This window comes from Cyphellophora europaea (assembly GCF_000365145.1).
Source record: "Cyphellophora europaea CBS 101466 unplaced genomic scaffold supercont1.11, whole genome shotgun sequence".
NCBI lineage: Eukaryota > Fungi > Ascomycota > Eurotiomycetes > Chaetothyriales > Cyphellophoraceae > Cyphellophora > Cyphellophora europaea.
This window is the reverse complement of record NW_008481799.1, coordinates 223125-246334: the sequence shown is the minus strand read 5'-3', so window position 1 is coordinate 246334 and position 23210 is coordinate 223125. Positions and strand designations below refer to the sequence as shown.

At 53.8% G+C, this 23210-nt stretch overlaps 9 protein-coding genes across 9 annotated transcripts; 3 read left to right on the top strand and 6 right to left on the bottom strand.

The window, feature by feature from the left end:
- Window positions 1–340: 340 nt before the first annotated feature.
- On the top strand, window positions 341–1240 carry HMPREF1541_09751 (uncharacterized protein; the record flags this gene model as incomplete). The annotated part of the gene is made up of 1 exon (XM_008714424.1): window positions 341–1240. One exon carries the CDS (start codon window positions 341–343, stop codon window positions 1238–1240), a length of 900 nt encoding a protein of 299 aa, XP_008712646.1.
- Window positions 1241–2079: 839 nt separating this feature from the next.
- On the top strand, window positions 2080–3315 carry HMPREF1541_09750 (uncharacterized protein; the record flags this gene model as incomplete). Its single annotated transcript, XM_008714423.1, has 1 exon — window positions 2080–3315. The coding sequence occupies one exon, from the start codon at window positions 2080–2082 to the stop codon at window positions 3313–3315; it is 1236 nt and encodes a 411-aa protein (XP_008712645.1).
- Window positions 3316–3458: 143 nt separating this feature from the next.
- HMPREF1541_09749 (uncharacterized protein) lies at window positions 3459–4927 on the bottom strand (the record flags this gene model as incomplete). The annotated part of the gene is made up of 2 exons (XM_008714422.1): window positions 3459–3666; window positions 3726–4927. The coding sequence occupies 2 exons, from the start codon at window positions 4925–4927 to the stop codon at window positions 3459–3461; spliced, it is 1410 nt and encodes a 469-aa protein (XP_008712644.1).
- Window positions 4928–5726: 799 nt separating this feature from the next.
- HMPREF1541_09748 (uncharacterized protein) lies at window positions 5727–7529 on the bottom strand (the record flags this gene model as incomplete). Its single annotated transcript, XM_008714421.1, has 1 exon — window positions 5727–7529. The coding sequence occupies one exon, from the start codon at window positions 7527–7529 to the stop codon at window positions 5727–5729; it is 1803 nt and encodes a 600-aa protein (XP_008712643.1).
- Window positions 7530–7843: 314 nt separating this feature from the next.
- Window positions 7844–8596, bottom strand: HMPREF1541_09747 (uncharacterized protein; the record flags this gene model as incomplete). The annotated part of the gene is made up of 1 exon (XM_008714420.1): window positions 7844–8596. The coding sequence occupies one exon, from the start codon at window positions 8594–8596 to the stop codon at window positions 7844–7846; it is 753 nt and encodes a 250-aa protein (XP_008712642.1).
- A 582-nt stretch (window positions 8597–9178) lies between these two features.
- On the bottom strand, window positions 9179–10297 carry HMPREF1541_09746 (uncharacterized protein; the record flags this gene model as incomplete). The annotated part of the gene is made up of 1 exon (XM_008714419.1): window positions 9179–10297. One exon carries the CDS (start codon window positions 10295–10297, stop codon window positions 9179–9181), a length of 1119 nt encoding a protein of 372 aa, XP_008712641.1.
- A 4324-nt stretch (window positions 10298–14621) lies between these two features.
- HMPREF1541_09745 (uncharacterized protein) lies at window positions 14622–16931 on the bottom strand (the record flags this gene model as incomplete). Its single annotated transcript, XM_008714418.1, has 1 exon — window positions 14622–16931. One exon carries the CDS (start codon window positions 16929–16931, stop codon window positions 14622–14624), a length of 2310 nt encoding a protein of 769 aa, XP_008712640.1.
- A 1170-nt stretch (window positions 16932–18101) lies between these two features.
- Window positions 18102–20148, bottom strand: HMPREF1541_09744 (uncharacterized protein; the record flags this gene model as incomplete). The annotated part of the gene is made up of 5 exons (XM_008714417.1): window positions 18102–19072; window positions 19131–19382; window positions 19434–19629; window positions 19679–19979; window positions 20054–20148. The coding sequence occupies 5 exons, from the start codon at window positions 20146–20148 to the stop codon at window positions 18102–18104; spliced, it is 1815 nt and encodes a 604-aa protein (XP_008712639.1).
- A 965-nt stretch (window positions 20149–21113) lies between these two features.
- Window positions 21114–22864, top strand: HMPREF1541_09743 (uncharacterized protein; the record flags this gene model as incomplete). The annotated part of the gene is made up of 3 exons (XM_008714416.1): window positions 21114–21677; window positions 21729–22359; window positions 22410–22864. 3 exons carry the CDS (start codon window positions 21114–21116, stop codon window positions 22862–22864), a joined length of 1650 nt encoding a protein of 549 aa, XP_008712638.1.
- Window positions 22865–23210: the final 346 nt, after the last annotated feature.

Here is a 23210-nt window from a genome sequence, read left to right as displayed (position 1 = left end):
CTATGCATCGCAATGGCGCTCTGGACCCACAGACTTGACTGGGCTGGAAAATGGAAGGCTCATGGAGTTTTTGCCGCGCGCCAGGTACCAGAATGCACCAAGCACGAGGCTGACAATAGCCTCGACATCTGATCCCAGCGCTCACGGATCACATACAGGCCCGAGTTCCTAAGGCATGTAAGCAGGAAGGGCGGCGGGTGGTACCCAACCCCCTTTCGGTCGTCATTCGGAATGACGAGCGACAGGCCAACTCAATATATGATGCTCACCCCTGTGTTTGATCTTTATCTCCATGCTGGTACTGCTAATCAGTGCACCAGATTCTATCTGGCCAACTAACATGGGCTCACTGCTTGTACCTTTCCTACTTCTAACACTAGCCTCCTCTTCGCCTCTGGCTCGTCGACAAGCAGTCACGGACGCAATCGCACCAGCAGCGCCGCCACCGCCCGGGTGCAGCCCTGTCTTTGACGGGATCTTTGGCGTCGCAGTACAGAATCTCACCGACGGCAACGATGCCCTCGATAAGCGGAAGAATCCCATCCGCCGCGGGGAATGTACTACAAAGACGCGTACTAGCCGCAGATGCACCTGCGAAGATGAAGCGAAACCGGCCTCGGCCACTCTGCCACCTATGACCGTGGCCCAGATCAACCAAATAGCTGATGGGCAGATACAAGGCAGCCTGCACACGGTGACCATGAACCCGATCGACCAGATCGCCGACGGCCAGATCCAAAACCACCGCGTCACCTACGCGCCCGCCGCATACGTGCCACCCACGGCGACCGCAACACCTGCTGTCGCCACAGACAGCGACCTCGCCGCCATCTCTCAAACCACCGCATCACCCACCAGCGCCGGCAGCGACGACCTAGACCCCTCCGACCCAACCAACGACAACGACAACGACAACGACATCGCCATGGTCGCCTGCCTCACCGACTCCTCCCTCCAACTTCAACTCTCCGACGGCATCCTCACGGACGCTTACGCGCGCACGGGCTACATCGCGTCCAACTACCAGTTCCAGTTCGACGCGCCGCCGCAGGCGGAGGCCCTATTCACGAGCGGGTGGAGCGTGTGCGGCAATGGGAGCCTGGCGTTGGGGGGCAGTACCGTGTTCTGGCAGTGTCTGTCGGGGGATTTTTATAATTTGTACGATCGCTGGTGGGCGAGTCAGTGTAGTGAGGTGGTGATTCGGGTGGTGGAGTTGGTGGATTGTGGGACGGAGGGGTGATGGAACTGGTGCTGTGGTGAGAAACCAGGGGGGCGGGGCGGGGTGAGAGGGCGTTGGGTGCACTCGGCATGCTTCGGGTAAAGGGGGGGGGGGGGGGTGTCCGTGCCATGCAGTAGCCGGATCCGCGCAGCATGTGTGAAGGACTTGACTGACACTAGCTATGGCGTTATGACTTATGAGCCTCGCAGAATAAACCAGGTAGACACGACATCATGGCAACGACCTGCCCTGCAGTACGAGTAGACGCCAGCGAAACCATCGCGAGCAGAAACTACAACGTAACTTATTGATGCTTATCCTGCCCCCCGCTCGCAACGTCACGAAATCACTCATTACTGTTGCCTCGATTGATTAACTCTGCTACCCTCAGACGCACGTCAATCAGAATGGACTATAGGTATTCGGTGTTACTCGCAGTCACCTTGCGGCTCATCAGATAGAGTTCACGGCTGGACCGGCACGTCCCAAAACGGGCAGGAGCACAACACTGCCAGAGACATAAGCATGTCCCTGAGAACCACTACGAGGATCTTCACAGACCATAGACCGGACCTACTGGGAGTTTCGCTGCTATGAAGGTACAGACACACCCGAACAGGCGGTTTCACGGACTGTGAACGATTTGAAAACGAGAAGCTCGCGCTGGTTGCCTCGTTGCCTCGCGCGTGCCAACCCCGTTCGACCCGGTCAGTCGCGGTATAGCTGGGATACACGCAGCAGAATCGCGATGCGCTGACCAGCACCGTCAAGCATTGCCGGACCTCTCATCACAAGCACTGCCTCGGCATCAGCCCATTCTGAGAGCCTCGACTACCACCACCACCACTGCCAGAACCACAATGTCCACCTCCCTGACGATCGCCTCCCAAACCATCAGCTTCATCTCCTTCAGCATCACCCTCCTCACCCTCCTGGGCGTCTACCGCGACCTCATCTCCACCCTCCGCTCCGCCCCCACGCAGATGCCACTCCTCCTCGGCAACCTCCGCCAGGAGATCCTCTCGGAGCGCGCCTACCTGCGCCAACGCTGCCGCGAGGGGCGCGACCCTTTCGGCGTGTTCCCTGAGCGGGTCGCTGGCTTACCGCCGGGGTCCCGCGTCAGCAAGAAGATGCGGAAAGCGCGGGACGGCGGAGAAGGGATGGCGTATGTGAGGTTGCTGGAGGTGACGATGCGGGATCTGTGGTTGGAGTTTCGGAATTTGGAGCGGCCGTTCTTGGTCAGGAAGGGGATGCGCGCCGAGGCGATTGCGAGGGGGGATTATTGGGGGGAGGAGGATGTGGAGGCTTGGGGGAGCCAGAGTGAAGGGGATGAGAAGGGTGGCGGTCGGAGTGGGGTGAGGAGGCGGAGGGGTAAGGGTAGGGGTAGGGGTCGGGGTAGGCGGAGAGGGATGGCCATGCAGACTGATCAGGGGGAGTGGGAGGCCGTGGAGGAGGATTTGCGGAGGGAGGGCTCCAAGTACTATAATACAGATGTGGCGCATCGGTTCATTTGGTGGCAGGTCAAGGGTGATTTCCAGAGGTTGGCAGATCAGATTCAAAGGATTCAGATTCGGAGAATGGAGAGGGATCTGTTCGAGACTGACGAGTTGGTCAGGCTCTTGGTGCGGAGGGCCGGCCTGCGAGATATTGGTGTCGCGGGCAGAAGCCCAGACGGAGGCGGGGGAGGTGCCGATAGCGGGAGTGAGAGTGAAAGCGTCGGCGTCACGGACGGCAGAAGCGTGGTAACGAGGTCTCGGGCCGGCAGTAGGGCGGCGAGTCGACGACGCAGTGGTCCAGGCAGGGAACTCAGGGAGGTGGAAGAACGGGGGTTTCGCAGAAGAGTGACACCGTCGCCCGCGCCGGCACCCAGGCAGTCAGACAATGAAGCCAATGTGGCGGCGAGGAGGTCCGAGAGGCGGAGGAGTGGTCCGAGGGTGGAGTATGAGGTGCTGAGACCAGGCAGTGCAGGCTACGTGGTCGTAGACGACTACCGCGGCGCGACGGGGAGGCGGCAAAGTATCTACGAGCGTGAAGTGAGAAGTCCCGATAGAGGGAGGAGTCGTGGCCAGAGTCCGACGCCGCGGAGAGGTCGATGATAATAGATCCGCGATCTAGTAACGGCCTAATGAAGACTATCACATCCCAGACGACCAGATAGTATCGAATCTTTGCCGCCATTCTAGCACCTGTATCTCGTTCTGTAGCTACCGAGTCTACCCTCTAGCTTTTAGTACTACCCTCAAGCCTGCGCCGAATCTTCTTTTTTCTTTTTCTCCTGCGCCGTCTCCCACTCATGGAAAGCTTTCTGCCTTTGCCGCGAGTTCCATTGCAGTGTCCGGGATATGCTGTTGACCCAGTCTTCACTCCGCCGCCCAGGAGGCATGACGTTTGCGAAGGGGTATCGCGAGGCTGAGATAGTCACGTAGTCGCCTGGGCGAAGCTCAACTCTGTAAAGGAGTGTTAGCCAGCTGAGAATTTGTGAGTTGAGAGGATGGGGTAAAAGTACCGTTCCCGCCCATCGAAGCTGGCCCAGCTGTTTGCCCTCGCGTCATAGGGCACGCCTAACCTGAGCACGATCGTGTCGGGTAGAATGATCGGCCGGAAGCTCAGGGTGTGCGCGCAGATGGCCGTGACCAGAATCACAGGGTTCTCCGGATGGCACAGACTGCCTCCAGCCGCCAGGTTGTAAGCGGTGCTGCCGGTAGGCGTGGCTACACAGACGCCGTCGGCTTGCACCGTGGTGAGATGCTCCTCATCTCCAAACAGCTCAATTGTCGACATTGTCGGATTGGGTCCCCGGTCCACAACGATGTCGTTCAAGATCTCGAACGTCCTATCTGGCTTGTGCGTCGGCTTGCCATCCGCCTCTTCTAGCATGAGTTCTTCAACCAGATCTGCCGAGTGGCAGTCCTCGGGGGACCTTTGACTGCGCATGATGGTACCTTCAAATCTCAATCGTAGGCTGATGGTGACGCCATCCCGAAATGCCTGTGTAAGCGTTTGCTGGTAGTTCTCAAAGTCAAACTTGGTCAGGAAGCCCAAGCTCCCCAGTGCAAAGCTCAGCACCGGCGGCACCACGCGCTGAAACAGCCAACTGGCATACAAGACGGTCCCATCCCCACCCAGCGACACCACGAAATCGAATGTATGCGGCCTCGTCCTCGCCAGCTCGTTGTCCCAGTATCTCAAGCGGCCGTTATAACTAGGATCCTCGGCCAACAAGCCTTTTGCGTCAAAGATCTGATTCTCCTTCATTGTGTTCTCCACGTAGACTGTATACTCGATATCTCGCTCCTTGCTCAGCAGCCACCTGGCCACCTCCCTCGTCTTCGCAATCAGTGTCTTGTCGTGCGCCTTGGTGAGCAAGAAAACACGCCGGATCTGCAATTTGACCTTCAGACTGCTCAGACGCTTCGCCAGCGAGCGTACACTCATGGCCATGTCGCTCAGCTGCCTCTTGGTCAACAGTCGCGAATGGATGGCTTGCACCTCCTCCGAGACACTGGTGCCATTTGATGAGGTAGAGTTCTGGGTCTTCAACGCATGTGTCTCATCGATCTGTTCCAGTTGATTCTCAAGCTTGTTCTCGACTTTTGGTTGTTGTCCTAGCGAAGTCTTTTCCACGAGCTTGTGTACTAAACATTGAGAGTTGGTCCGATCGTGTTGGTGTCGGTCGTTGAGTTTCTGTTGGAGGGTCGGCGAGGTCATCTCTGATGCGACGATGGAGGACTTGCGGCGACGAATGCCTTCGTTATCGAATAGGACCTGGTAGAGTTGAGTTCATTTCAAGGCGCACGCGTGCAACGTCTATGCTGAGGGAACAGCTTACCTCGATCTCCCGGTTGAGGTCATCGTCGCTTGAATCGCCCTCCTGCGCACAAGTCAGTCTCGAATGTGTGGCCGTCTCTGCGCATGGTAAGCTACTCTTGTCTGGGTCCGCGACAGGCTAGCCATGCCATCACTGATGGTTCGGCTCAGACGCGGGCCACTCGTGTCACGCTGTGGGAGCGACATCGCGTGCGTTATGAGACCTCTACGTGGTCCGACGTGTATAATGCAGCGTACAGCTCCCCGGTTCCAGTTCAGAGGACTTGTACTCGGTAGCAGCCAACAAGAACGGTTCGAAACGAGTGCTCCTGGGCATTTCCCCAGACTTTGACGTAACCGACTCGAGCCTTTTTATCCATAAACAGTTAGTGGCTTTAGGTACCGCGTGGGCCCTGCGTTAGTAATCGTACTACGACCACTAAGTGGCGCTGAATCACTGCTTGCCGGGAGTTGCTGGCGAGATGAGCAACGATTTGACTGTAGGCATCGATCACCGAGGCCAAAGAACTGGACAAGATGATAGGACCTGTGCCATTGCGGAGCTAATACAGCCAATACAAATGCTTCAATGGTGGGTTGCCTCTCTGTTTCGAGGTCATAAGCCAACGCCAGTCTATCTATGTTGGTGGGGGGTATTGTACATTCGTAAGTCATCATCTCATTGTCCCTTGCAGATTCATCAAAGCGCGGCAACAGGAGCTGCCGATGGAGCTACCTCATGTTCATCGGGTAGTCTTATAGAGTCACTGGCGGTCCGCATTGGAGGAATGGGCTTGATTGGCTCAGGTGGTTCTGGCAGAGTGAGAGGCTCGGAGTCGGAACTCCCAGTGCTCTCCGAAGGACGTTGGACCAACTCCGTGACCGAGTCAACCTCCTCAGACGTTGGAACTGGTGATGTCTGGTCGCGTAGCGATGAAGTGTCTATGGCCTCGTAGAACAGCATGAAGACATTTCCGCGACTCAGGACCTCATCTTGACTCATCTTGGTCACGACTTCATCGTTAAACACCCACCAATCTTTGTCACGTCTTCCAAGAGCCACGTAATGGCCATTCTCGTGCCGTCCGTAGTGCGTAACCGAGCACTTCAGTTCGTACGACCTCTGTACTGAGTTCTCGTTGACAGCAAGTGGAGCACACCAACGACTCAGGAAATCAAGCCGGGCTGGGAAGCGTATGAGCGAGTTGTTCTTGCGCTGAGTGCCGTACTCGTCGAATATGCTTCGATTGATGTGGAGAATCAGGTTCTTTGGTAGGCGCCCAATGGTGATCTGCTTTGCCTTCGTCCGATGCACTGGCTTAAGCTTGGGCCGTTTGGAGGGTGATGGAGTATCATCGTCGACAGCATCTTCTCCGTCCTTGCAATTAGCAATCGCTTTTGTACATTCGGTACACTCGACACCGTCAATCATCTCCGGTTCTGTGTACTCATCGAGCAGATCTTCGAGGTACGAGTGCCCGCGTAGTCCAAGATTAAGCGTCAGGCAATTGAATTGGGTGAGCGAGTAACCTTCCGAGAAGCCACACGTTTGACATTCAAGTGCTTGCGCAAGCATGCCGTCCATCGAACTCCTCGGAAGAATCTCTAGTAGCTTGCGGTCCGGTTTGGACATGACATGGGATTTGGGTACCGGGCTCCAAGAGTTGTCATCCAGAGATACTTTCTCCAGCATCTGCGCGCTCTCGTTTTCTGCTGGACTGCCATCGGTCGGCAACCCGAGACCATTATGCGATCGTTTCTTGAGCACCTGAAAGCATTTCATGTCTTCTTTCTCAACAGCCTCAACCACTCGTGAGAAGTATTCCTGGGCGTCTTGCTGTTGCCAGCTGTCCATCGATTTCAGCACAGTTGGTGTCCACAGGGTTGTCTTCCTTGCCGAAGCATCCCCAAGCTGACGTAGAAAATGGCCCAGCGCTTTGTGCGTGGCGGCAGGAACTTGCAAATCATCGCAAATGGTCAGGCTTTTCTCGATGTATTCTTGAAACGCGGGCAAAGATGCGAAGCCCTGCAGGATGCTGTTCTGGTAGCACGAATTGTCCCAATTGCCCAGCCCTGGGGGTCCTAGCTCTTTGCTTACAGGGAGTATTGTCTCCAGTCCTGAAAGACTTCTCGCTTTTAGAAGGGCGGTCGGAAAGGGAGTATGACCAAGGATGCGCTGAATGGCCTCCGCTTTGGCTCGCTGATTACCAAATTCTGACTTCCTGAAGCGGGTTGTGTCGTCTATAGCACCTGAGTACCGATGCATTATCGATTGCAGCGCGTATATAGCTGGAGAGGGTATGAGATAGATGGTTACTTCATAAAGTGTCCGCCTGATGGTGTCCGGCCATGCATCGAAGAAATTGAGCACATAGTAGCCCAATATCAGGAGAGCGATCGTTGTGATAGCCTTCTGCCACGGCGAGAATGATGCATGCAGTCGCTGCTGCTGTGGATGATCGAGGAAGGTGCTAGATGCATCCCATTCCAGGCGGTTGTTCATGGCGAAGGAAGGCAAATGGGGGGCTCAAGGCGCAGCTGCGACGTTCACACATGGGGTGTGGGTTTGCGAAAGAGCAGAGAGCTTCGATCGCGCTTGTAGGAGGAAATGTTGACTGCACGCATCAAGCAAACAGGCACGGAAGAGTGACGAAGACGCTGTCTCGGCGGGAGCACGCATGTCAGTTTTGTTGACTGCGGAGGCGAGGGATGACACGGACATCATATCCGCAGCTCCACCCCTTCAGTAGGTATCGACTTGTGCGAGCCTCAACATTACATTGGGTACCAGCTGTGTTCCTTGCCAGGTGCTTTCCATCATGTCGCGTCTGCTGATGATTTTGCTGCATCGTACTGTTGCCACGCCTCAATCGACCTCCGTCTCGCAGCATCCGCCACCTGCGCCTGCTCCTCCATCTCAGATTTTGCCCGAGTTGGGTCTCCAGTCGCGTTTCTAGTCCACCATTTCTCCCATAACCAGCCCAAAGCTTGTTTGTTGTAACCTCGCAATGTTTCGAGCGGCGGGATGTCCCCATGCACGATATTGTGCCTAAGATCGACGAAGTCTTCGGGCATTCCAATTTTCGCAGCGTAAGCGTACATGGAACTCTCGCCGCCGCCCTTGACCTTGGCCTTCATCTCACCAGATTCGTCATCGCTACTTCTCAAGATATCGCTGTCGTAGTCGTCATCAACTTCTATAGGCTCCGCACCGAGTGCCAGCGAAGCGGTGTTGGCTTTAGCCACGTCACGATCAACAAAGCCGTTAACAAACTTGACAAATGCCATAGCGTAGATGCTCCGCATGGCATTATCCGAGATATGGCTGTCCCGATCGGCCTGTTCGTTGTGTAGTGAAGCTTCGGTAAGATTGGCTGTCGCCGCCATGGCATGTGGCGTCCCGGGATTTCTGAGCAGGTAGAGCGCGATGAGATCAATAGCATCCAAGCGCTTGTCGGAGGCAGCAGGTGCGAAGGGATCAGGCTCTTTGTGTTCCGGGTAGAAGTAGTCTCTCACAAGGGCAAGCTCAGATTCGTGCTTCCACGCTTGAGGAAGTTTTTTGATGTCCATCACGAATAGTTACGTTCGCGTCCGTCCTTGCAGTTTAGCCGACACAGCAAAATAGGTAGGACGTATCTCATTAAGTTGCAGAGCATTGATCTAGAGAAGGCGTGAGACTCCCAGTAGAGAAAGTAGGATGCTGGCGAGCAGGTGCAATTACACTGTCTTGTATATGAGAATGAATACGCAAAAGACTGTGCTCGAGACATAAGCTCGGGCATTTTTATTCCGCAAAATTTCACCTACCGCGATGCTCCCAGCTATACTATATGTCTGTCGATGAGCAACTCTTCTGGGATGGCACAACTGTGCTGTTCGTTCGAACGGCTCCCACAGGTAGCTGCCTCAAAGATCATGCCCTTGCGGTCTCTGATTGTGTGAATCCTTACACGCATGCTGGGACGGAGAAGGAAGCCTTGGCATGATACGAAAGCTCCATGCGGAACGAAGCCGTGGTGCTGACGTCATGGCTAGGAGAGCAGAAGAAACAACTTGAGGACGAAGACACATTATATTCTAATGTTCTACCGAAAGGTAAGGGTTGTACTCCGATCGCAGATCGAGGAGCAGACCAGATGTGGCGTGAAGGCATCAGATCCAGCCCCAGCCCGTCGCTTGATTGAGCAAACCCCCACTGAAGCCGCTCATCGCCGAAGGATACACCGCCTGCTGGTGCGAGCTCACCGCGTGTTCCGTGTCGAAGAAAAAGCTCTGACCCGCCATGCTTGGGTTTAGCTGCGGTGCCTGCTCGTCGGTGAAGTGTGTCAAGCTGGTCGTGTCTTGGGCATCGGCGTCCGCGCTCTCGTCGTCCTCTCCATCCGCATCCTCCGTCTCATCTTGCTCGCTCTCGGGCTGCGGCTCGAACGACTCTTCCAGCTTCAAGCTCCGCTTCCTGGTGCGTCCTCCTCCAAACAGCAGAGAAGATGACTGCACTTCTGCCGGCGAATCGTAAAGACCCATCGCTACCAGCTCTTCGCCATCCGACTTTGCAGGAAGATTGCGGGTGTTGAGATCGAGCGGGGAGGCGTCCATGCCTCCTTGAATCGGCAAAAAGGTTGGTGATGATGGCGCTGTCGGTAGATCCTGGTTGAAAGTAAAATTCCAGTGCCAAGTCGGCTGTTGCACCGCCTGATAAGTGCTGTCCATCGAGAACTGTTGTTGCTGCTTCGAAATATCATGAGGCATCCAATACTGGTAATCAAAGGCATCTTCGTCATAATGGTGACCGATCTCATCCGCTGTCAAGCCTTCGAGGGGTGTTATTAACTCGTGGATCTGGGGCTCATCGACGACGGGTTGAGATAGCGGAGTGTAAAGTCCGTTGACGGTGGCGGTGCTGTAAAAGGTGGGTTGGTGATACGCATCATTGCTATCCAGAAAATAGGATGTGTTCTGAGTGAAGTTGAGGTTGGAATAGGTATTGGGGTGCCATGACACGGGACGAGACTGCTGCTGGCTGACAACGTTCGGTTGCTGGATGTTGCCCCGTTGCTTGTCCATCATCGATCTCGTCCTCCCGACAGGTACGTTCGTTGTGGCGGTCCTCCTTCGGGTCGGATATTTCGGAGACGTGTTCCGAGAATTGGGCTTCACCACTTTGGCTGGCCTTCGAAAGTATGACGAGACATTCGACGAGAATGGTGAGTAGGACTGACTGAGAGTGTACATTGAGTCGGAAGCGGGGAACACGCACTCTGGGCGGTATTCCATGATGGCGGCGGTGTTCTGTGTGGGAGAGAAGTGGTAAACAGGTCACGATGATAACATGACAGCGAGCAAAGTGGTTTTATTCGGGAGTGGGCACAGACCAGAAGTGGCAGGGGCAAACAGGTGAGATTGGGTTTCAATCATGCAAGAAGCAAATAAGTCGGTGGACCGGGCGATGAAGCTATGGGTGGAATCGACATCAGACGATGCAAAGCATGACGGGAGTGTGCGGTGAGCGGTAGCACCGAATCGGAACCAGGAACGCACGAGATCATAGAACCCTAGTCAAAGGCCGGCAAGATGGGGCAGTTGCATTTAGCGATGGACCAGTGTCTAGTTCTAGCGCTCTGACATAGCGAGTAGTCAGGAATGCGGGTTGGAAGGATAGGCAAGGAGCAAATTTGGTGGCACGAGTGGTCAACGAGCCATCGGCTGTCGGAGCAGCGAGGGCCACTTGGCGAGGGTGGCGAGCTCAAAGCCAATGAAAAGGCGATGACGCGGGTTCAAAACGTTGACGAAGGGACATCAACCTTAGATTGTTGTGGCATGCGTGTGGGAACAGGGATACAAGACCGGGGGCCGATGCGGGACAAGGGATGCGGATAGGCCAAAAGCCATGAGTTGCAAAACAGGGATGGGGTCCCGAGTGAGCACGAAATGATGTGTCGACAAGGAGAGTTTGGATGTGAGTTTCTGCTGCAAACACTGGCGGGTCTACCGGGCGTCAAGACTCAAGCGAGTTACGGGCAGGGACTGCAGGACCAGCAAGAACGAGCTAGAAGTTAAAATGAATCATGGTGGCCGGTAGGCAAGCGACCATGGACCGGGGGTGTTGGAACGGGACAACGCGAGACGCGGAAAGGTACAGGAAAGGAAGCGGGCCATGTCCTAACAGGGTCGCATGGACGAGGCGAGCGATCGCAAATGGGCGCCAGGCTACAGCTGAGGCGGTTGTACATACACCCAGAAGACACTTGTAAGGTTGACGGCGCTAGAACCATCCAGCACCGGAGTCTGTGCTAACAGAGGCCGCTCTTAGCAAAAATTGGACAACGGTGGACATGGTGGACATGGTGGACCTGGGCGGTGCATCCTGCGGGAGGAAGCGGCGAGCCCTGAGTCAAAAATGTCAAACTGTAGGGAGTAGGCGTGATTTGTGTATGCGGCTAAGCGCTGCAGGTGGGTAATGTAGGTGCGTGCATCGTATTATTCCTGTTGCCATGTGGGGAGGGGGGGCCCGGACTTTTGGGCGTTTCCCAGGCGAGCCTCTTCTGGCTGTGCCGGATCCGGCACCTGCCTGGGACGATCCATACCACCGGATCTCCTGATGGAGTCTGATGGAGCGTGTATATTGTACTCCGTAGGTCGTTAGGGGCCAAAGGGAGAGGTTCGAGATTGCTCCGATCCACCATTGAGGCGATGTCAGTGTCACGTCAGGGGTTTGGACGGAACGATGCTGAAGTGAAGGCAGGGCGGCAATGGTGATGACCAGACAATGTTTGGGTCATGAGCCACAACGAGGCGGGATGACACGAGGCGAGACGAGAATCTCCGTTGCATCATCTATGTAGGTAGGCTGGAAGGAGCAGGCACGACCGAGTTGGCCAGCGCTGGCATCTGCTGCACTGCGCGCTACTGGCATCCTGCACCTTACATTCCTTAGCCGTACGGAGTACCCTTGGAAAAATTTCTGAACAGCACCATGACCTTGAACCATGTTTAGTGGCGCTGCTTATCCTTGCCCACTCGGCATCATCGTCTCATCGTGCGCGTCTATCTCCAAATCTAGGCTTTTGGGTCATGGTGAACAATTCGGCCAATCATCGCTCTTCGCGCCCTTCTTCCGCACCATCGCGAGACTCTGGCTCGACCAGGCGGTCACGCTCAGCAGCCACTGTTGGGCCTGGGACACGATGCAGTTCAGATGACCAACTCTGGATGGCTCCGTACATGTCGAGAGGTGAGACTGCGTGTCGGACCCTTGATCCACCGGCATCGATACATGGGCACTATGCCCTCATCCCCGATTGTTCCACCTTGTGCTCGTCTACAGAATTGTGGCAGTGTCAGCAGCCCAGCGGGCGTCCATCATGGACAAACTGGGTAGGCGGCTGCTGCCCGAACCCTGGCCTCGGGACCCTCGTGCAGGAAAGTTAACCAGTTGTCAACGTTTCGAGCGACCACGAAGTCTATGGCTTCTTAAGTTCCAATTAGGCACACCTAGCCAAGTGTCCTTCGGCATCGGTGCTCCAGCCAAGCCTGCCAAATATCACCTGTGAATGCACTAGTTGCAATAACGAAAGCCTCGCACACCCAAGCCATCTGCAAGCCATGAAGCTCTCGCACCCGCCCCCACCAAAATCAGGAGAACGGAACCCTTGTGCTATCATCCTAATGCTGTGCTCACCGCAGCTCACCCACGCCAATCACTAGGACGGGACCTTCCAGCGCATGCCCTACGATGTGATCATGTTCGAGTAAAGATTGGACGAAGACGAGTAGCAATAATTGCAGAGAGTTGGTAGTGTCTTCAATACCTGAGGTTACGCGTCTTAGATGCCGTCATCTCCGATACTGTCCGGCCTCTGTGATACAAGCAGAGAAGGTTTGCAGAACACCAAGAGCAACATCTGGGGCAAGGCGGGCTCACTCGGCCATTTTCTGTCGTACGATATCTCCATCCCTGTCCAGCAGCGCTTGCACCACACTCTGACTCAGGTTCCATGTGGCTGTCCGATGACTTCCCAGTACAGAGTACTCCGTACGCCACAGAGAATCTCCTCTGCCTGGCAGCTTCATTCTTCATCCACACCAACCAAGCTGACTTGGGACCAGGCATCGCTTAATCCATTATGCTTTCCACAGGCAGGCACTCTCCCAGGGGACCGACCTCCTTAAGAATGCGTCTTTGGCGGTGTCGATCCTTGTCAAACGATTCGATACTCGGCTGAAATAATCCATGGGTGCGTTTAGTGCCCCAGCTGCCACCCGTAGTGGATCTCATGCCGGCTGCCAGCAAAAGTGGCAGCGAGACATTAGCGCCTTGTCTGGGATCTCACGATCCTTGATGGCGAAACTCTTTCAGCCAACCGAAGCGACACCTTTTCCTACAATGACCCAAGCACGGGCCCACCAGTTCAAGTGGCTCTCCAGCCCCTGGTCCGAAAAAATGGAGCCTTTCCTCCACATTAATAGCCTTGTGCTCCACTGGTGCCATTGTTCACATTCTCGAAGAGCCGAAGCCTAAATGGCGGCTTCGACCTCGCAACAGAACGGTTCTCGGCGGTCATCTTTGAGACGGTTGGTTCTCCTGGACCTATGTGAAGAACGAACCATAAAAAGACTGACACGCATTTTGCGAGCCAGAGTGGTTGTGCAATCACCGATGCAACATGGGCATGGAGCCCCAGCTCTAAATCTAGGCGAGTACAGGCCTGATAGGGTCCCAGACGCCCGCCGTATTCAGAAACGACCTCCACGCCCTACTCCGTACCGAGCTACACTGGTGCCCTTTGCGCAGCCGTGTTAGCCTGTATTTCCGGATCATTCACAGAAGCACATGATAAATAATTTCGTTTGTGTGTCTTGACTTTGGCCGATCGCACGTCTCACCACGCGCAAGCTCCGTGCAACGATGCCAATCCCCAACCAGCAAACCATGCCGAAGGCATCCTTGCCAGCTGCAGTCTGAGCGCCTGTGCGAGTGCTGTACTCGCTTTGAAAGAAGCAACCCCGTCACAAGCTGTGAAGCGCGACTTTGCAGTGATGTGTCTACTCCGTGCTACCTACCTCAACCATAAACCTACCTAAGGAACTTTCACCGCTAGGGCTGTGGACCTCACCCCTCGTACTCCGTACGTTGCACGCGTCTCGTATCTACTTGGCACGTTTAAAAGGTTGATCACGACATCGAGCGCCCAGCTGCCCCTCAAGGGGGGTCCAATGCGTTGGCACAGCAGGTGTCTAGATTCATTTACCAAATCGTAAGATTGACAACGAACTGCCGACTTGCCGCTCTCAAATATTGGCGGGTATATCAATTTGCTGGTTGGAGATATGTGCATCCGACCGATGGCCATGGCTGAGAGGAGCTGGAACGCGCTCATCAACAGCCTGTGGATGTGGGGAATTGCAAACCCGATACCTCGGTTAGTTGGTGGAGGTGAACAGATTTGCACTATCCTTTGAACAGCTTAGACTAGCCTTGTCATCCTCCCGACGATGACCGACTGCCTTCGAAGAGGCTTGTCAGATAAGGTAGTACCTACCGCGTGGCAGTCTGCTGGTCTTGTATCCAGAAGTAACTCGAAGCCCCATTTCCCAGCTCTTACCCAAGTACTATCAACTCGCGTCTTTGATTCGACCGTTCCCAGTGTTCAGCTGGAATGACTGCGAGGCCCTCCCGGTATGCGATACCGAACTCGTCGCGCCGTATCAGCATGACGAGGACATGAGGATCGTCGAACTGTGAAGTGGCTGGCCGGTGACCAAGAAGGATACATTCGCGATAGCCCTTCGGGCACAAGTCACTCCCCTGAAGGGATGGCAACAAGTAGCCATGCTCCGGGCGGGGAATCCTTCTCTTGTTATTCCAGAAGGTACCCGGTACACCGGGCAGGACTAGACGGCCTTGAGGCATGAGATAGAACGTCGCTCTTTGTGTGTAGAAGCACAAGTGGAAGCCGGGTTGCAGATGGCTTGCTGGGACGAACTTCATAACCTGCTCGAGGGGCAGAGCATACAAGCTGTCCAATGACTTGGGCACGCAGGAAGACTCCGGATGATTGATTCTCGAGCAAGTCAGCCCACGCGCTCCCGCCTTGATTGTGTAGCAGGCTATTGCAGGATGGTAGGTCTCGCATTCGTCGAACGAGAGCTCTCCTTCACGGGATACCCACGACCACGAAGGGAAACTGTTCTCCCTCGTCACATGCCTCTCCTTTGCTCGACCAAACCATGATAGTTGTCGCTCGAAATCCGAGATCATGTGTCCCCAGAAGAATTGCTCGCCCGAGTACTCCGTCAGCATCGACAGGATGCCCGAGAAAGCATTAAGCGCATCGGTTGAATACGACAATTCTCGCCGCGCGTACTCTTGGACAAGCTCAAAATACTTACGCGCTTTGAGATTCGAATATTGTTCCTCGAGACTTGGCCGTACGTCAACTCCAGGAGGCATGAAGCCTATGCGGTCGCTAGACTCGAATTGGAGGTCTTCATACCATGAGGCGGATGGACAATTCCAGTATACAAGCTCCCGAGTGAAGACAAGCCTCCGTGTGGAAAGAAGCTCCTCCTGATACGTCCAGCCCCTACGCGCCCACTTTGTCGTGTGAATGGAAGATTGGAAAGCACTCAGCAGGGTAATGTTGCCCGACTGCACGGATTTCTGTTCGTTGGTGCGAGTGTACGGTCGTACTCCGGGCAGACCCGCATCGCAATCGTCTCCTGAGGCTGCGATAATGGTGAACAGTGCGCTCTGGTAGACAAAGCCCATCTGTGCAATTTGCTCGTGTTTGTCGAACATGCTGTCTTGTCGAATACACAGGGCGTCGACCCAAAGATATCGAAACCCAAGGTTCTGTACCAGTAAGATCGCGTCGGCCACGGTCCGGGAGAGGTCGAGTTTGAGTAGGGCGCCCTTGTCAGACAGCTTCGCATACGACTCAGCTGAGACAGCGTAGGACTGTTCCTTGTCACCCCAGACGTAGCTCAAGGCAATATAGCCATGGTCGGAGCTCACATCATCGCTCAGGACAAGGCATTGGTTCTCAGTATCGATGAGCCGTATCGTACCGCGGAGATTCGATCGCCTGATGCACGAGCCTCGATGGTGTTTATCGCAGAGGTCAATCCAGGTCTTTAGCAATCTGAAGTCGCAGTGAGGTGGACGACTCCGGCCACATAGAAGTGGCCTCGTTTCGAAAGGTGCTTCCTCTAAACGATAGTAGATCGGGGCTGGAAGGGGCCGTATGGCTCCATGAATCACATTGTCCAGCCGGATGGAGCTCACTCTGTGGCCAGGTGGCTTGATCTCTAAGCCCAGACCCCACCGATCATACAATCGCCTTGTAGATACCGTTTCTTGGCCGAATTGCCGTCTCGGGTCTCGATCATAGGCGGAACCAAGTAGCGTTGGTTGCAGACGGTACTTGAACCCAACGGATGAGCCTGTGCCCACCGTGACTACCGCATTGGCGTTCAGAATGCCCTCGATAATCGAGCATAGAGCGCATGCATTTGAACGCGGACGAGAAACTTCGGAAAACCAACCGATCCCCCGCTTAACCCGGGTAGGGTCTGCCCACGGGTGGCTGTGTATCATGTCCATCCAGACTCGGCACTCGTAGCACATGACACTTCTCCCAGGGTCAGGGTTGCTAGACGCAGAAGTCTCTTGTTGATTTCTAGCCATGAGCATCGTCGCTTTCCTTCGAAACTTTTGCTCGTCCAGATCCTCCGTATCGGTAAGCCTGTGAGGTTCTCTCACTCTCCGTTCCGGGACAAGATCCTCATTGCGAGAAGTCCGGTTGAACCGTCTCCGAGGGCCAGATGGGGCGGGCTCTGCAGATGGGGCTTGCTTTTTCCTAGATGCAATTTTCGCCACGAGCTTGTCCTTGAGGGAGCTTCGATCCATGATGTCTAGATAGAATAAACCAATGGGAATGGCAACTGCACGAGGCCAACAGTATGAAGCCTTCCTCGAGCGGCAGTGATTTTGGTCAGGCTCTTGGCCCGAATACAGAGTGGTTGTTTGCTACGTGTAGCTTAACAGGAACCTGCACACTCCCCTGAAGAACAGCAGCAATGACGCGACGGTGAGCGAAATGACATGAGGGTTCCAACAGCGACGTCGAAAGCGACGCCAGAAGAGGGGGCAAATGATAAAGGAGAGAAAGGCGCAAGTCGGCTGTAGGTGGCTGGTCTAGTCGTGGCTGCACTGGTTGGGACCTTTGGTCTCGTGTCGTGGCTGCAGTGCATCTAGCCATCTTGATACACGGTACTTTGGTAGAACTTTGGTCGCTCAACCAATGGCCGAACGGAAAATGAACCCTGCGCTCACGACTCTACGGGCTGCATAGGTGTTTCATCAAGGAGTGCACGCAGATCACTGATGCCGAAGCATCTGACTAGGCCAAGGTTCAAGTTGAGAAGCAGTGGTGAATCAAACTGACTTTCAATTCGTGGCAAAATAGTCAGGCCCAGAAAGTTCCTTGCTTACGCTGCGGGGAGCTTGCGGGGGACAACGGGTGCTAGTAGCGTCCCCTGATGGAACCCCGTGTAGATGGGCTTTTAGATCCAATTACAACATCCCCTTATAAAACAGACAAAAAAACGAAAGCCCAATCACCTGACAGAACCCTCGGTCTAGGTCCGTCTGAGCAGGCCCAATGACTACATGACGAAATCTAGACTGAGTCACAACCCACAGCTAGTTGGAGCGGTTATCTATCTCAGGCCGGAGCACATTGGAGCACCTTCAACCCATGCTATTCGCGTTGTTCAGGTATGTTGGCCACGATTGGGATATGGAAATGGAGCGCATGGCAGCGAACACCCAGGTCCAGGAATAGTGGATCATGACGGATGGGATGCAGGACAGCCTCACCCCGGGTGCGACAGGAAGTGCAGCCTGACCTTGGTGGAAAGAGCTGGAAGAGGTCTGCTACCTGGTGTGACAAGGGTTTGAGCCTTGCAAGCTCTTCGTGAAAGATGAGCGCACCATGCATTGGCTCGGACCCTCTGTATAGGTAACATGGTTTTCGAGCATGCTGATCCGCTCCACGGAAAACCTAGGATCTCATACCTATAGAGCGTCTTCAATTGCACATTGCATTCGGTCAATGGTAGCCCTTTTGAGCGGCCTTTTTTGTGCTCGTCGAGTACGCCAGCTAACGCCGGTAATGTCTCTCTGTTTGGCTGCGCTTTCTTTTAGGAACGATTCAAGTCGACTCAACTTAGTCAGACACTCGGCTTGCTTGTACCCAGCTACTGTCGTGTAGTAAATGACAACCTCGAATTTTCCATGACCCTGGTGATGAGAGCTCTCTCTGTATGCGTGTCTCGTGCCGGTGCAAATGGTGCACATGCTGATAGGTAACCCGGCGGGTATGTCTTCATCAGCAGGCGGTGCGTCGGCGCTCGTGACAACCACCTTTAGTCTTGGTGCGTGCGTAGTCAGTAATTCTGAGAGAAAGCCGATCAAGTCTCCAGACTCATTTGCATCGTCCAGAACTGCTACGCAGCAGTCCACCCGGTCAACAACAACCACAACCGGTAGATCTGACTCGGCGACGAGTTTGCTGAAGAGGCTGCAGGCCTGGTCAAAGGTCACCGTTCTCTGGAACACGCGTTGGTTGCAGATCCCTGGTGTTCGGAGAATGAGTTCCGGGTCTTGCTCAAGGAGTTGACATATTAGCTTCTTTATCACGATTGCTGGAGAAAGAGTTCCGTCGTCTTGCCGATCGCATATGACGTACGGGACACATATCTCCTGGAATCGAAGAGCTTGAATCATATCCAGAGAAAACTCTGTGACCCAACTATCACGGCTTGCGGTCATTGTAGGTCCAAATATGGCAAGCAAGGAGGCATGTTTGGCTCTGCTCCATTCCTCAAGGCAATTCAGCATACCATTCTCTTCCCAGTGGTCCTTAGGCGAGAGGTGGAACTCTCGAGGTTGCCAGATGTTGCAATTTTCGTCAAAAGGACTTTCACTTGGAAGCAATGCGTCGGTCAGATCACTGGCCCAATTTCTCACTTGAATCAGCTGGGTTCCTACGGAGCTGCGTCAATCACTATTGCAAAGATCAGATGGGCTCGGTCACGAACTCACTAGTATAATCAATTTGCAAGCTGTCGACGGTCTGCCTGAGTTGTGCGATTTGCGTAGCCATGCCCTTGGAATAATCGGCAATACAGTCGATTATGCCGGATTGTTGCTTCAAAGTCTCGTACGATGCGACGGTGATTGTTGTAGTCGCTTCTTTCACAAGTCGCCTCAGCATCTTGTACGACTCTTCAACTTTAGCAACGCCTTCTTCGAAATCGTACTTCGAATTGAGTAGGACGATGTCCACAATCTTTGCTTGAAGGCCTGTTAGCTCGAACCTCACGGTGCCGGGATAGCAGGGCTCACATAACCTGCCGATGGCACACCACTCTGTTACACAAACAACTAGCTCTAATATATCAATAGATGTGGCTGCTAATTGTGCTTTTATAGTATCTGTCGGAAGCACAACTTTGTATAGCTCAAGAGAATCCAACTTCCGCAGGAGGTTGTCGAATATTGTGACTGCCTTCTCTCGTTTCTCTTGTTTGGTAACCAAGATCTAGTGCAATTAATACTCTCAGGTCATGGTCATGTAAATTGAAGCTCACTTTGAAAATCACCATCAAGCACCCGAAGGGGATGGTATACTCAGGACTCTGAGGCACGAGTGGGTCCAGAAGATCGCCCAAATGAACAGCCACGGATGCGATGGAGTTGCTTGCCTCGGACAACCACTTCAGTTTTGATTGCGCCAGACTCTTCAGGGCTTTCTGGTACTCTGCTGTGACGAATCGCCTGACAACACCTTCGTCAAAGTCTTTCGCGGTAAGTTGATTCGCTTGATCAGGCAAGATATTGGCAAGTCGCGCTTTCGACCCTTGACATGCATCCAAAGCTTTTCTGTAGATACTAAATGGTTCCAAAGACAATCGTTAGCTATCTCAGCTCTGAAATGAGCGGGCAGTCGGCGAGCCCGAACTTACAGGTCGTCGCTACCAGGCTGGTACCACAAAGCAAGGCTATCACATTGCCTCGCCATTCCTGGTTGCGTTTCTGGTGAGCCCTGGCCGGTGTACATAGTTTGCCTCAGCAGCGCGAGGACGGTCTTGGAAATCTCGACTCTTCTATCGATACTGTGAGGAACCCTGACCGTTTGATATCTTGCGCCTTCCGGGGTTCGGAGCTCTTGCACATATGAACATGCCAATTTTAGAGGATTCAACCTCACATCCTTCTAATGTTCTGTCGGACTGATTAAAGAGAGTAGGCGCAGTCGTCCAGCAGTGCGTGCATTAGTATGAGATCTAGTGGGTTGTATAGGTTAGCAACCTGACACGTCACTTCGCTTAGAGCCACTAGCCATTTCGCAGGATCTTTGGAATGTGGCTGCGCAGTTTGGCTACGGCAATCCTCACTTATTACTGGATGACTGCTGCAATTTGATTTTCCTGATTCAGCTGAGCTGATAACATTGACGGCTTCAGCCTGATCAGAGAAGTTTAAAGCATATCCACGTCCTTTACTATATTGCACAACCGTAACGTTTGGACAGGTTTACAAAGCACAAAAATGTCTTGCCCTGACACACAGCGCTGCATGAGCCACTTGCCAAATGGCACGGATGATATCACTACGTCCAAACCTTCAAATGTGCGTTTTAACCAACAAGCCATATTTCGTTGGGAGCTGCGGCAATGAGGCGAAGCTAACACATTTTTACCTTAGCAAGCCGACAAGGCTTCATGCACACAACGCATCGGGAGAAGAAGGGTAAATGCTGACGAGACTGTCTCCTGGATCAGCCAGCACGACTGGGATCTTGAGCAGCACCAGGTCGAGATATCCAGAGCAGAGCAAGCACGCTTTGCTCTCTGTTTTGATGATGCCAACGACAAGAGCATTGTCAGAATTTTCTCGCCGATCCTTATAGACGTTATCAAGACAGTGATCCCCTTCTCCTTCTTCGAGTCAGCTCCCAGAAGCGTGTCGTTTCAGGAGCCTTATGCCCATCTTTACAGGTATTCTGTGGACATTACCCGAGAAATGAGGTCCCGAGCCGATCTTGAACCTACAGCTTTTGTGGATCTGCAAGCCCTCGAACTATTCCTGCAAGAGAAAGCAGGATACTGGGTTTGGGACTCCTTGAAAGGCCGCAATGAAGACGTGGTCAGCTTTGAAAACCTTTGGGCTCTGTTCAGACCTGGCGATTACCTCGTTGTTCAAGATCGCCTGGAGGAGAAAGTCCTTTTCAAATTCACGCGCATGGACGAAGTTTCAGACACAGTGGGCTTTAAAAAGGACTTTTGCGTCGCCATGGCGGTGAACTTTTGGTTCGTCAGTTGGAGTCCAGGCGAAAAAAGATTCCGACAGAAGTATCAGCTGGTCAAAATAGAGCGCTATGTCGGACAGAAAAAAGCCAGCACCCTACCGATATATCCTCTACGATACGAGGACGAGGCCACTCAGAAGGTTCTACTTGATCGCCTACATGAGCGAGGGAAAAAGTGGGCAAATCTGGTGTCGAACTCTCCGACTTGCTTCAACCATTCTGGACAGGGTCTGCCACTGTCTCGGGGAGTAGTACCTGAAGACGTGGACATAACACAGGTAAGTTCACTACTGCCCAGATATTCGCGCCAGGCCATTGAAATGTGATAGGTGCAAGGTCGAATGGTGCTGGACTTGCGAGATGTCATGCAGCTCCGCAACACCGTAGCTGAAGTTGAATTCGGACCCAGCTCAAGCGAAGTGGATGAGAAGCTGAACGACTCCTGGAGCGAGTCCCGACTCTCCAAACTATATGACCCAACACAGTACAGACTTTGTCCTCCTCACATCAGTTGCTACCACCTGGAGACCGGCAAACACTACCTGGTGAGTGTCACCAATCTCGATCCGGTATGTTGGGAACGTTCTGCACTTGACCAACTTATTCTGGACGAGGAAAAGAAGAGCTTCCTCAAAACTCTCGTGAGCAATGCTGCAAACTTTAAGCTCAAGGCCGGCGACATTATTGCGAATAAGGGCCGTGGACTGACAATCATCCTTCATGGGCCCCCAGGAGTGGGCAAGACTTTGACAGCGGAATGCCTCGCGGAGTATGCGAAGAAGCCTATGATTCCCCTTAGTGTGGGCAATCTGGTCGGCATTGAAGACTCCATGGAGGACGAATTGACAGAGGCTTTCGCAAAGGCAAGCCGGCTTGATGCTATACTGCTGCTCGACGAAGCGGATGTGATCTTGGAAGCACGGTCTTTCGAAGATGTACGAAGAAATGGCATGGTTTCTGGTGAGCACAGAAGGACTAATCCACCTGGCTAATCACTGACGTTCGTTCAGTGTTTCTCAGACATTTGGAGTACTACAGTGGCATCCTGTTTCTCACGACCAACCGAATCAGCGCAATGGACCCTGCTTTCCAATCACGAATCCAAGTTGCCATCCAGTACTTCGAGCTCAGCCACAGACAGAGAAGCGACATCTGGCAGAGTTTGCTGAATAGCAAGGTTATAGATTGTACCGAGCACGACAAGGATACCATTATAGACCGACTGGACGAATTCGCGGATTATCCTCTGAACGGACGTCAAATCCGCAACGTCTTGAACTTGTCCGCAATCACGGCAGCAGCAGACATCACCAGTGACTACAAGGTTCAAGTCAGGCATGTTGAGAAAGCGCTGGCTGAGGCTGTGAAGTTCCAGCGGTTCTTCGACGATGGGAACAAGGACACGAAGAACAGGAATCGGGTCTGGAAACCGTTTGCTCCTCCGCAGCAGCGCACACGCATTTAGCAGTCCGGCAAGAAGTGGACGACGATCCGGTGTTTAGAGCTTCGGAACCGGAGAAGAAGCGTGGTCCACTTGCTGGACCTCCTACAGAGCTTGAACCAGGTCACAACGTACTGCACAGGTCTCGAAGGCTTGCTGCTGTAGAATCTTCAGGGGTGAGCAGCCTTGTATGCGCAGTGCCAAGCTTTCCGCGTTGGCAAAGGCCCCCAGACTCCGGTGCAGTGAGAAAACCTCATTCGGCACAGCATCGAGTCTATGTTTATCTAGTCCTGCTGGGTATAAGAAAGGAATAGACGAGCGCTACGTCTGTCGCCTTTTGTGAAATGTGACGTCGCAAGATCGACAGTCG